General features: G+C 48.6%; 4 protein-coding genes across 4 annotated transcripts; 2 read left to right on the top strand and 2 right to left on the bottom strand.

Annotated features, from left to right (window-relative positions):
* Nucleotides 1-301: 301 nt before the first annotated feature.
* On the bottom strand, nucleotides 302-898 carry FMAN_08169 (uncharacterized protein; the record flags this gene model as incomplete). The annotated part of the gene is made up of 1 exon (XM_041821613.1): nucleotides 302-898. One exon carries the CDS (start codon nucleotides 896-898, stop codon nucleotides 302-304), a length of 597 nt encoding a protein of 198 aa, XP_041687375.1.
* A 2,591-nt stretch (nucleotides 899-3,489) lies between these two features.
* FMAN_08170 (uncharacterized protein) lies at nucleotides 3,490-5,435 on the top strand (the record flags this gene model as incomplete). Its single annotated transcript, XM_041821614.1, has 2 exons — nucleotides 3,490-3,902; nucleotides 3,962-5,435. 2 exons carry the CDS (start codon nucleotides 3,490-3,492, stop codon nucleotides 5,433-5,435), a joined length of 1,887 nt encoding a protein of 628 aa, XP_041687376.1.
* Nucleotides 5,436-7,136: 1,701 nt separating this feature from the next.
* FMAN_08171 (uncharacterized protein) lies at nucleotides 7,137-7,603 on the bottom strand (the record flags this gene model as incomplete). The annotated part of the gene is made up of 2 exons (XM_041821615.1): nucleotides 7,137-7,379; nucleotides 7,430-7,603. The coding sequence occupies 2 exons, from the start codon at nucleotides 7,601-7,603 to the stop codon at nucleotides 7,137-7,139; spliced, it is 417 nt and encodes a 138-aa protein (XP_041687377.1).
* A 588-nt stretch (nucleotides 7,604-8,191) lies between these two features.
* FMAN_08172 (putative ABC1 transport protein) lies at nucleotides 8,192-12,892 on the top strand (the record flags this gene model as incomplete). Its single annotated transcript, XM_041821616.1, has 5 exons — nucleotides 8,192-8,903; nucleotides 8,951-9,990; nucleotides 10,040-10,966; nucleotides 11,013-12,065; nucleotides 12,119-12,892. The coding sequence occupies 5 exons, from the start codon at nucleotides 8,192-8,194 to the stop codon at nucleotides 12,890-12,892; spliced, it is 4,506 nt and encodes a 1,501-aa protein (XP_041687378.1).
* Between the last annotated feature and the right edge of the window lie 138 nt (nucleotides 12,893-13,030).

Below are 13,030 nucleotides of genomic sequence, written 5' to 3' on the forward strand. Positions count from 1 at the left end.
GTAAGAATAGTTGCATGATCGTTTATTATCCACTGCTTATAAAGCCTCGCAACTTCTCCACACATATCTCGATACCTCATTATGTGTATAGCAAATAGTATATACAAGTATCCGACTTGTCGTTATCGAAATTATTTTAAATTGAAGGTGAACCTCATTTAATCAACAACACTTGCGGCCAGTATTGTATAACGTAGCCTTCTTGCCCTCATAACATCGTATTGAACTCGCCCTCCTACACTAAAATGAAAGGCAAGGGTTGGGGGTAACTGGGCTGGGTCTCAACAGTAACATGGGCAGATTAGACATAGACAGTCTCGGTAGGTTCATATCCACAGGCTCGGTCGAAGTAGTAGAAGCTCATGGGCGAAGAGACAGTGTAAAGCTGCATGCTCGAGACCTCGGCAGTGTAGAAGTAGCAGGTCTTGTACTTGACGTCAAAGCTGACAGCCTTGCATCCACCACGGCAAGCATCAAGACAGTTCTTCATGTTACCCTCAGCCTGGGACTTCTTGTACCAAGGGGTATTCGTGGCTCCGACGTAGCCAGTAGCTCCACAGGTCTTGCCTACAGCGTCTGCGACGCAAGCTCGATCGAAGTAGTGGAATGTCATGGGCGAGTTGGTGACTTGGTAAAGGCGCATCTTGGAGACTTCGGCTGTGTAGAAGTAGCAGGTCTTGTACTGGGTGTCGAAGCTGATGGCCTTGCAGCCGCCAGTGCAGGAGTTGAAGCAGCCCTCGATGGTGCCCTCGGCCTGGGACTTCTTGTACCAAGGTGTGTTGGTGGCACCGACGTAGCCGTTTCCGCCGCAGATGACGGGCTCAGGTGCACCCGCGAGGCAAGGGGAGGCATTGGAGAAAGCCGCGAGGGCGGTAGCAACGACGGTTGAGAAGCGCATAGTGATGATTGTTATAGTAGTTTTGTGGATGTTTGTATAGTTGTTTGAGAGGATGCAGCACCATAAAGCTGGCTCTTGCGGTGCTTTATATAGCAGATTCTGGATGAGCCTTTGATCATTTTTGCATCTCTTAAACTCCCTCGCATCCGTTTAGCGATTTCACCGTATGATCCGGAGCGACTCCCACCGACTTCCGAAAGCTGAAAGGCTGAATTAGACTATTGAACCGCCTGCATGATTTTCTAATAGCTCTTGCTTGGCTGCTACCTTGTTTGCTGCTAATTGTGCTTTTTTCCTTGGCTTTAACAATCGGAGATATCAGCATGGTATCCCATTGGGCCGGGTCAGCTCTTGGCTGGGGTAAAGATAAGCACCAAGAAATCAGGAGTAGAAAGCCACAACTGATGGACTAACGGCTTTTAGCCGGGCAGAACATGTGCTGTTTTTCGAACATTTGGTAGGCTGTCGTCCTGTCTTGCCTGTCCGCAACAGGTGTAACGGTGAATGCAGAAGGGTTCGGAACGCAGAGAGGATCGCCGAAACCTGGGGTACTTGGAATACAAATCAGGCACAATGATCAGCAGCACCCTCTAATATTGAACGTTGTACATATGTTTCAAAGGCTGCCCATATTCATAATTCCTTCAAAGACTTGGCCGCGTCACCCCGTGCGAGATGAGAATTACGAGGTTCGTTTAGAGTTGACAGTCGCCCGAGGCTTTCAATAGTCCAAAGCCACTTTTCTAAGCGAGCGTGCGGCTGGATCATGGCGACTTTATAGCCCCGTGTACGGTACCCAATTAATCCTCCGACAACACTCCAACCTTCTCTTCGTCCCATCAATCGTGGTGAGCTGTTTGAATCAGCAGTCGGCCGCTGTTGACAACGCACTGTATTGCCGCCAACAACCTGGGAACCATCAAGGTCTAGCAATGTGCCATTGGCTTAGGCTGTCGGCCTTACCAGGATCTTGGGTCCCAACAGCGGAAGACTCGGGGAAATGTGCGGAATTGTGTTTCCTGTGCCTTGATGGCTGTGTATCATCGGACAGGTCTAATTGGATGAGCTGAATTGCCAAGAAACGGTAGATCCATGTTGGGTTGTCAGCTCGCCACGCTTTCTTTGATCAGAACCAACCATGCGATAAGATAGCCGAGTGATACGATGCAACGTCGGGTTTCGACACCGCTGGACACAGTGAATGAGTGTTTATTTGACATCCCAGATCCTCTAGTTTCAATAGCCTGGTGCTAACCCACGAGGTGGTTGCATGTATGGTAGAGTTGAGCAACTTCATCTGCAGTGACTGTGAAAATAAACACGCAGTTTTGATATCATCATTTCCTGCGTTCAGACTAATGGTTTGAGCAATTGAGTTATCAACCATCTATCCTGCCCAGCCATACCGCATCGTCTAGATCATATGAAGAAAGAAGTCACCAGCGCTCAAGGATGGCAAAATAAGCATACGTCATTAGCAAAGACGCTAATATAAGGAGTCCACTCTTAGCTGGGCACCTCTATTCATATCCTTGTCATATCGTATAAAAGTACTCTACTAGAAGAAAAAGTAGAATGCTTGTTCTTTAGAGCTGCTGGGTAAGGCACAAGAGAAAAAAACATTGCTGAATCTTGTCTATGAGACACCAGAGGTTGTATGCGCGTTATACAGACCAATTTTTTCTTACAGCTGGTGGTCAAGCGTTTGCAGACTCCGTTGATCTCTAAAAATAATCGTGAAAAAGGAGTCTGCGCACGCAGTCTGAACCCAAGTTCGAAGTACCTAGCCAGCAATGGAAAGCGGACAACAATCACTGACAGGTACATCGGGAGTACAAAGTTAACCCCCTACATGCAACAGGGCCTGTTAAGATGCCGGTTGGCCCTGTCGATCCTAGCAGGGATGATTTTAGCTGCGACACAAGCTTCCATATTTGTGAGGAGCTACAATGGTACAGAGATTGGAATTTCGTGAACACAAATGTCGTGAATGGTGTCCGTAGTCTTTCATATTAAATATAACTGAGGGTGGTTTCCGGAAATTAGACAGCGTCGGGCCCGATTCTCCCTACCTAATCTATTAAAAGGCGAATATGTAAGGGGGTGACAAGGACTTGACTTATGATCAATGGTGTAAGGGGGATGAGCCCCTACTCAGTGCAAGTACCTAATCACAACCCCCTTCACAAGACAAGTTCCGTATTTATCCTGATGAGTGACGACTAATCCCAACTATTCGATATAATTAGTATGATATCTTGTCGGAGTGTTCTGCTTGCGACTTGTTGTCGGCGCACTGCAGACGACACGTATCAAACCAGGCTGTCATCTGAAGGCGAGGCTCAGTATCACTTCGAATCTATTGGCTGGAAATGCAAGATTTACCATGACTCGCTTGACGTACATTCTTATCCAACGGCTTGGAACCCCTCATTTTGCTTTCAGTTACACAGCCACCTTGGAGGAAAGTCAGCCATCAACAGGCCTCCAACTGCATCGGATGAACAAAACTCTCGGACACCCCGGCCAGCTTGACTTGTTTAGACCGTAATCGTCTGTTTAAAACCCTACCGGCAGATCCCAGACATTAAATGGATCCTCTCAGCATCACTAGCGCCTCAGTCGCGCTGGCCGCCGCTGTCTACAAATGCGCGATTGAAGTAAAACGTATGGTTGGCACGATCGCCGACGCGGCCGACTCGCTCTCAGATCTAGCCGAAGAGACTCAATTAATTCAAGGAGCTCTCCAGGGCGTTGAGGACGCTTTGCGGGACAATAATGATGTAATCTCGCGATACAAGGTCGAAGAGGTTTTCTCCATTGCAATCAAGGGCTGCCGCGCGACGTTGGTGTGCATCAAACAGGAGTTTGAGCTGCTTTTTAATCGATGTGACTGGAAATCTCGATTCTTGTTTCTGTGGAAGGAGGATGACATGAAAAGGCTGCTTGGACGACTTGATCGCAAACGAGAAAGCATCCTGCTGTTGCTTCAGCTTCTGAGCCTGTAAGCCTGACCTCAAATATCGGATTCAGAAGCTGTAGCTGACCGCATCACCAAAGGAGCTCAGTAAGAGAAGTTGAGGCGTTGGTTGCCAAGAAACAAAGTGTTTTAACGGTTACGAAAGAGGACATAACGGCTCTCATACCGACCTACTGGACTTGCCGTGGTACAATCCTTGAATCCCTTGATGAGGAAACGGTTGACAGCATCTATGGGGACTGGGAGAATCGGGAGAGCAAGCTGAGTACAACTGAGTTTGACTTTGACTATGAACTCATCAACACACGGGCCTATCGTCGAGCCCTTGCTCAAGCACAAGCCAAACGATGTCGAGAGCTGCCGCCTTGGAAAGAGTCTAACATCCCTGCCAAGAGATCCAAGGGAGGGACTATAGTTGAGGATCTACTTGACTTGAGTTCTGAGCCGAGTCAGCAAACTGCCTCCATACCGCCACACGTTCCCTTCTACACGGACCTGGCAGGTCTGCAGTTCATGTCGATGGGCGCGGACGAAGGGGTAGCTAGCGTTGGAAGCCTTGGCTTTTGCAAAACTGCCGTACCGACAAATTTGCTAGGGATGAAAGAAGGTTTGAGGGAATCCAACTTGCCACCTGAGTCGAGAGATAAGAGCTCACAAAACCGGGCGCTTAGAATTCGGCAATGGTCCCAAACTAAGACCCAAGTTCTGTCTGCTGAAATAAGCTCTCAACCACAGGTCTCAACTGCAAATAACACATCTGATGCAGTGACGGGAGTAAAACGAGATAAATCTGGACAAAGAGAGGCACTGGCCAGTCAATTGGCATCCGCCAAGTGTTTCAACAGTAGCAGCTTGTCTGCTGCACCCCCAATGTTGCATGACATACCTGCTGACAGCACTTTAGTAACTACCGACACGCCCATAAGGAAGGCTTTTAAGTCACAGGCTGAATTAATGGTGGAATACTTCGAAGGTATAAAAGGCGGCCAGGTTCCCACCGTTCGTGTACGCCTAAAGCCTAGCAAGAGGAACGCAGTGGACACCATGGATCATACTGAAGTTACAAAGGCAAGTCGCATTGATCGAGCTTCTGGCATAGTTTCGGATGAGCCACTCGACAACCGCCCTATGGGTAGTTCTCAAGCTCCAAGCATCGGAGATTCCAGTCTCCCAAAAAGCATGGCTAACCTTGAAGTTAAGCACGGTTATGGACGACGACGGGCAAGTCCACGGGGTTTCGCCGAGATCTCGGATGAGATACGGAAAGCCCGCGTGACAACAAAAGTAAGAGCAAAGAATGCAAACGATTCAAAGTACCGATCTTATGAATCAGGATATATACCCGAGTACGACACAAGGCCTCGGAGACCAAACATTACCAGGCGGTCGCGCCCGAAAGTCAAACAAAGCGAGCGCAGCAAAAGCACCGATTTCACCGAAGACAATTTAGGGACACCGCCGAATACAAAAAACCCAGGGCTTCTCAAAACTGTCGAAGATGCCATCCGAAGATTGAATCTAGCTGAACTCAATGCAAAACGTGAGACAGCTCAATGAGGGAGCCGATTCGCTGAAGCATAAGTCTCTCGTTATATGGGCTCTTGTTAAGGCAGGTTAGATCAGGTTGTGAAGGGTGCTGTACCCTAGATTACGCGCTGGTAGCTAATAACAACACCATTCACGATGAAGAAGAGCAAGAGGGGAGAAGTAAAAGGCAAGCAGGCTCTTCTTTACATTACACAAGCATGATTGATGAGCAACAAAGGGATAGATTGAACAGAGTAGATGAATTGAAGAAAGGGAGTAAACGTGGCAAAACGGACATTGAGAGAGAAGGATCATAAGAACAAAAAGTATACTTATCGTTCATTCAATTATATGAATCTTTATACTTGGCTTTACTACATGCTCAGAATTTGGATGTTCAGCTGTACTCCCCTGCGTCTTTAGATGGTATATCTTATTTAATACATAAATAAAGCAACTTATCAATGGACCTTTTGGGAGAAAGGGACAGTTGCAGAAATAGCTTTAGCCATCTATGCATCGTGTGATGGCTAAGAGGCGCTAGTTGTTAGCAAAACTGACTTCATTTATCCTAGCAAATAGCGATGAGTTTATCCGAGTCATATCTTGCTGGACATTGAAGCAAAATTATGTCATTTCACATCATCAGAACATTATCGGTAAATAGGCCCGACGAGCATCAGACTATCTTCCTTTTCTGGAAATCTGGGGTATCGGCCGGAAACGGACTTGAGAGACACTCCGTCCGTAGGATTCAGGAAGTGGTGTGTTGTTGGTGAGGTGACATTGTGGAGGTGGGTATTTAGCCGTTGAAGAAATGGATCGAGGGATCGAAATAAGCATTTCTATTTGCGTATATCCGTATAACCGCCTCGCTTGCAAACATGTCAACAGTTGATCCAGGGGTACGGTCTTGTGTTATTTTCCGGCTGGGCATAAATTATTCAGACGATAGCAAGCGTTTAGATTGAAAGGTAGTTTAAATATCAAAATCACCTTCCAAGACTCTAGTCGTGTCAACATATTCGAGTCAATCTCACCTAATGCTGAGCAAATACCACCTCACCCATCCCAGCCCCAATACGCATCACCCAATCTGAAGCTATTCGGGAAGCGGAGACTCGAAAACCCCGTAGACCACTTCACTGACTTTAAGCTCACGCCACCAATCCCCTCAAGACAACGCTATGGTTGGCCTGATCTCCTCACGTCAATTGATCACCTGCAACCCTTGAAAAGCGGGCTGCTGTATGATTGGGTTCTAGCGGGTGATCCCTGTAAATCACCCCTGTAATGGCTTTGCTGATGGAGGGTCAGATCTGTCCGAGTAACTCAAAGGCCCCAGGTTTTTTACGTTTTCGCATTTCGGTTTCGCTATGCTAAACGAGACAACGCGTATTTGAACAAGTAGGCTTTTATAAGTATCCGATGGTCTTGTGTAAAGAGGGATCGAGAGTAGTAAGTATCCCGCCTCTCAGTAACTCAAACATTGAAAAAGAGAATTGGGTATCGTCACAAATGCAGGCGGGTCGTCCATCAATGTCTGCCAAAAGGTCCATCCCCTAAGAAAGACCTCAACGCCCATAAAGACAAAGCCCAATTGCAAAAGAACTGGTCTCAGAAAATGTGAATCTTCATACCAGGAAGACTTCAATGTCAAACAGCGAACCGTCCGGCCATCCGTTTTTTCGTAGAAAATTGATTCGCGAAGAGAATGACTCCAGGTATTCGTCAATCTGCTCCAGTAGGCGACGGCTCTCTGCTTCTCTTCCTTTTCAAATCCTCGCCTTCATGCAAACTCAAGGGCGACTGCTCGCGTTGGTTTGGCGGACTATGCTCTGGCGTTGGAAGTCTTATGCAAGTGCAATGCCTGAGAAGTTCTTCACATCTCGCAAGCCTTTCCAGAAGATCTTGATTCGGACGCCTGCGCTTCCTTGGCGGCGCTGGTGAACTTGGAGTGCAGACTGTTTTGAGCTATTGAGCAGTCAGTATCAGGACTGTTGGAACCTGTTAGAGTGGTTTACCCTTATGCAGTTCGAACATGGACTCTTCCGATCGCATTTCTTTTTCCTCTGTTGGCAGAGCACACATGACAGCACTCTCTTGCCCGCCTTCTTTGGTTCCGAGTCCATCGATGTGTTTGTAACTGTAGGGCTCAAGTCCGTAGACTCATCCCGATGCGAAGCAGGACTCGACATTTTCGTATGGAATTTACGACAATTATCTTTCTTACAATATTTCAACTCTCATCTCATGAGATGTAGATGTCGACTTTAAAAGCATATAGCCCAAACTCTAACCCTAGAGGACTAGGGTAAAGACGATTGGGTAGCAGATCATGCAACAAATCCATGGCGGAAAATGGGGTGCCACACTCGGGCAGTCGGGCTCGAGACTCATCCCGAGGCCAGGGGCTGACATACCAGGATATTGGAACCTGGAGATGCGGATAATTCTGGTCAACATGCGACTCGGAAGACGCAATCTGTCAAGAGTCCGCTTGGCCGACTTAAAAGGACTGTGCGGTTTATGTGTTCATTATCACGATACTGAAGCTTTATTCCCAGCAGTTCGTCTCAGTTTGTCGTATTAGAAATTCTTTTGATATGAGAGGCTGCAGCATTGGAGATCAGATCATTATGAGTCCACTCGCATGCCAGTCGCTTGTACTCAATCTCTAGATTTCTGAAGCTCAAAACTCTCAACTTATACTGTCTCTATTGAGAAGTCAGTGATCAAAATACCTCATAGCACTCCAGAAGACACACAGTTCAAACAAATCGATCATGGCATCAACTTATATGGGCGGTACCTCCGTCCAACCAGCACCACTACCGGGACTAGGACCAAATGTGACAGCAAATAATCAGACTACTACTTCAACCCATGAGCCTCATACACCCGTGAATCCAAGTTCAGACACAACTCCTACCAATTATTCTCAAGACCACGTGGCTTCCAAGGACGAAACACCAGCCAAATCCACCACAGAAGATGAAGAAGACTCGGAGCTCGAGCGCAGACACAGTATAGTCCGCGACTTGGCACGCCAGTATACCAACCAGAGTCAAATGTCTGCTATCAGCGGCAATCCCTTCACAGCCGATGAAAACAGCCCCTTGAACCCCAGAAGTGACAAGTTCAGAGCTTTGGCGTGGGCAAAGGCCATTTCGAAATTGAACAGTGAGACTGGCTTTACTAATCGGAAGGCTGGTGTTTGTTATCAGAGCCTCAATGTGTTTGGATATGGCCAACCCACGGATTATCAGAAGAACGTGGCTAATATCTGGCTTGACGTCGCTTCACTCCCACGGCAGCTGATGGGGTATGGAAAAACGAGGATCGATATCATTCGAGACTTTGATGGAGTTGTCAAGAACGGCGAGATGCTCGTGGTATTAGGGCCGCCTGGATCTGGCTGTTCAACATATCTCAAGACAATTTCCGGCGAGACGAGTGGTATCTACATCAACGATGATGCATACTTCAACTACAGGGGTAAGTCACCAAGCTCTTCAGATTCTGGACTGGCTGAACATCACCAGGCATAACGGCCCATGAGATGCACACCCGCCATCGCGGAGAAGCAATCTACACCGCAGAAGTAGACGTGCACTTCCCCCACCTCACGGTCGGCGACACCCTCGACTTCGCCGCCCACGCCCGCGCCCCACGCTCCATCCCCGGCGACATCGACCGCGAGACCTTCATCTCGCACTCCCGCGACGTGGTCATGGCCATGTTCGGCATAAGCCACACGGTGAACACAAAAGTCGGAAACGAGTACGTCCGCGGCGTGTCCGGCGGCGAGCGCAAACGCGTCACCATCGCCGAAGCATCCCTCAGCGGCGCACCTCTGCAGTGCTGGGATAATAGCACAAGAGGTCTTGATTCAGCGAATGCGGTCGAGTTTTGTAAGACGTTGAGGCTGCAGACGCAGATGTCTGATACGGCGGCTATGGTCTCGATATATCAAGCTCCACAGGCTGCTTATGATATCTTTGACAAGGTTCTTGTGTTGTATGAGGGAAGGCAGATCTTCTTTGGCGGGACGAAAATGGCGAAGCGATACTTTGAAGATCTGGGGTTCGAGTGTCCTGCACGACAGACGGTGCCTGATTTCCTGACCTCGATGACAAGTCCGCAAGAGCGAATCATACGAAAGGGGTTTGAAGATCGCGCACCGAGAACACCAGATGAATTCGCAGCAGCGTGGAAAGCCTCCCAAGCCAACACCCTCCTCCAACGAGAAATCGAAGAGTACAAACGCGACTTTCCGATAAATGGACCTGAAGCAGAAGAGTTTAGGGCGAATCGACGCGCGGCGCAGGCTAAGAACCAGCGCAAGAAGAGCCCGTATACGCTGAGCTACTGGCAGCAGACAAAGCTCTGTGTCTGGCGGGGCTTTAAGCGCTTGGTTACGGATCCGACTATAACGCTGACGCAGTTGTTTGGGAATTTCATCATGGCGCTGATTGTGGGGAGTGTGTTTTATAATATCAACCAGACGACTTCTAGCTTTTTCCAGAGGGGGGCTCTGTTGTTTTTGGCATGTCTGTCTAATGCATTCTCTAGTGCTCTTGAGGTACGCTCATCAATCTTTATCTTGTTCCGAGCGTTAGCTAACAAGTTAGATTCTTACGTTGTATGCCCAACGACCCATCGTTGAGAAGCACGATCGCTACGCCCTGTATCATCCCTCGTCTGAAGCGGTGGCCTCAATGCTCTGCGACATGCCCTACAAGATCCTCAACGCCTTCACGTACAACCTCACACTGTACTTCATGACCAACCTCCGCCGAGAGCCCGGGCCCTTTTTCTTCTTCCTTTTCATCACATTCCTCGTCACGCTCTGCATGTCCATGATTTTCAGAACGATTGCTTCTGCGTCTCGAACACTCTCGCAAGCTATGGTCCCAGCTGCTCTGCTCATCCTCGCATTGGTCACCTTTACAGGCTTCGTTATCCAGATTGACTATATGCTCGGTTGGTGCCGATGGATCAACTATGTCAATCCGCTTGCGTATGCGTTTGAGTCGCTTATGGTGAATGAGTTTCATAACCGCAAGTTTGAGTGCAACTTGTTTATCCCTACATATCCGGATGCAGCGCCTGAGAACCGCGTTTGCTCGACTGTCGGGGCTGTGCAGGGCGAACCTATGGTTTCAGGGGATAGGTATATCAACCTATCTTTCTCATACTACCATGCGCACAAGTGGCGAAACGTTGGGATCGTCATTGCCTTTACGCTTCTTTTCCTTGCGACTTACATGTTCTTTGCCGAAACTGTCAGCGCAAAGAAGTCAAAGGGAGAAGTCCTTGTTTTCCGTCGAGGACACAGACTTGCGAGGAATAGAGTTGATGCTGAGTCTAGTCCAGCGGGTCGCGCGGCCATCACGGAGAAAGAAGGCTATGGAGAAGGACAGCCGTCGAACTTCAAGTCAACGAGTGTCTTTCACTGGAACAACGTGTGCTACGATATCAAGATCAAGAGTGAAAACAGGCGCATTCTTGATAACGTAGCCGGATGGGTCAAGCCTGGTACAATGACAGCTCTAATGGTAAGCCCCTCGTCCAACTCATTTCTTTCCATACTAACGAGCCCAGGGCGTCTCAGGAGCCGGCAAAACAACGCTCCTCGACTGTCTCGCGGATCGCACAAGCATGGGCGTCATACACGGCGACATCCTCGTCGACGACAAACTCCGCGACGCCTCCTTCCAGCGCAAAACAGGCTACGTCCAGCAACAAGACCTACACCTATCCACAACCACAGTCCGCGAAGCCCTCAACTTCTCCGCCATAATGCGGCAGCCGAAACACATACCGGTGAAACAGAAGATCGCCTACGTTGATGAAGTCATCAAAATGCTAGACATGCAGGACTATTCCGAAGCAGTCGTTGGTGTTTTGGGCGAGGGCTTAAATGTGGAACAGCGGAAACGCTTGACGATCGGTGTTGAACTCGCTGCAAAACCGCCTGTTTTGTTATTTGTTGATGAACCTACCTCGGGATTGGATTCACAGACTTCATGGGCTATTCTGGACTTGCTGGAAAAGCTGGCTCGTAGCGGACAAGCTATCCTCTGCACTATCCACCAACCATCAGCCATGCTCTTCCAACGTTTCGATCGTCTACTCTTCTTAGCGAGCGGAGGGAAAACGGTGTACTTCGGAGACGTCGGCGACCATTCCCGCACAATGACTCAATATTTCGAATCTCACGGCGCAGAGCCATGTCCCCCTGAAGCAAACCCCGCAGAATGGATGCTCGAAGTAATCGGCGCAGCGCCAGGCTCCGAGACGGATATCGACTGGCCACAGATCTGGAGAGATTCTTCCGAGTTTGCTGAGGTTCAGAAACACTTACAGGAACTGTCTCATCATAGGGTTGAGAAGAGTCAGGATGAAGATCCGCATTTGTACGATGAGTTTGCCGCTACGTTTACGACGCAGTTGAAGTACGTGACCACGCGAGTCTTCGAGCAGTATTGGAGAACGCCTTCGTATATTTACTCCAAGACGGCGTTGTGTACGCTCGTGGCCTTGTTCATTGGCTTTTCGTTTTATCAGGCGCCTAACACGGCGCTCGGGCTGCAGAATCAGATGTTTGCGATTTTCCAGGTATTGACTGTCTTTGGACAGCTCACGCAGCAACAGGTAAGCCAAACTCCCTCAAATCTGGCCTGGCACGAATAAGACTGACTGTTTAGATGCCGCATTTTGTCATCCAACGAGATCTGTACGAAGTCAGAGAACGACCCTCCAAGACGTACAGTTGGCAGGTCTTCATCCTAAGTCAGATCATCGTCGAAATCCCATGGAACACCCTCATGGCTGCGATTATGTACTTCTGCTGGTACTACCCCATCGGTCTCTACCGCAATGCCGAACCCACCGACGCCGTAGCTGAGCGCGGCGCCCTGATGTTTCTTCTCTTCCTGGTCTTCATGCTCTTCACGTGCACCTTCACCGATTTCATAATCGCGGGTTGCAGTTCAGCTGAAACAGGAGGAAACATCGCTAACCTGCTTTTCATGATGTGTCTCATCTTCTGCGGTGTTCTCGCGCCACCGGATAGTTTCCCCAAGTTCTGGATCTGGATGTATCGCGTCAGTCCGTTTACATACCTGATATCAGCCATCTTATCTACCGCTGTGGCGAATACAGAAGCTGTCTGTGCGCAGAACGAATATGTCGTTTTCCCGCCGCCAGAGGGGAAAACGTGCGGGGAGTACATGCAGGCATATATCAAGAGCGCGGGGGGGTATCTTGTGGATGAGAGCAGTAATAGTACATGCACGTATTGTACTATCGGGGACAGTAATGTGTTTTTGGCGCGGGTTCAGTCGCACTATGATGAGCGGTGGAGGAATTTTGGGTTGATGTGGGTTTATATCATCTTTAATGTGTTTGCGGCTTTGGCGTTGTACTGGCTTGTTAGAGTCCCGAAGAACAAGAAGGGAGAGAAGGAGAAGAAAGAGTGAGAAGCAGTGCTGAGGATCGAATTTCTTGTTTCTTTGTATCATATAATTACTATTTGGAATATTACTTGATAGCGCACTTGTCTTGATCACTACTCCTTCATAGTGCAAATCTCGGTGGCCTTGTTCAGATGGTCCTTG

This window comes from Fusarium mangiferae (assembly GCF_900044065.1).
Source record: "Fusarium mangiferae strain MRC7560 genome assembly, contig: FMAN_scaffold012, whole genome shotgun sequence".
In the NCBI taxonomy this organism is placed as follows: Eukaryota; Fungi; Ascomycota; class Sordariomycetes; order Hypocreales; family Nectriaceae; genus Fusarium; species Fusarium mangiferae.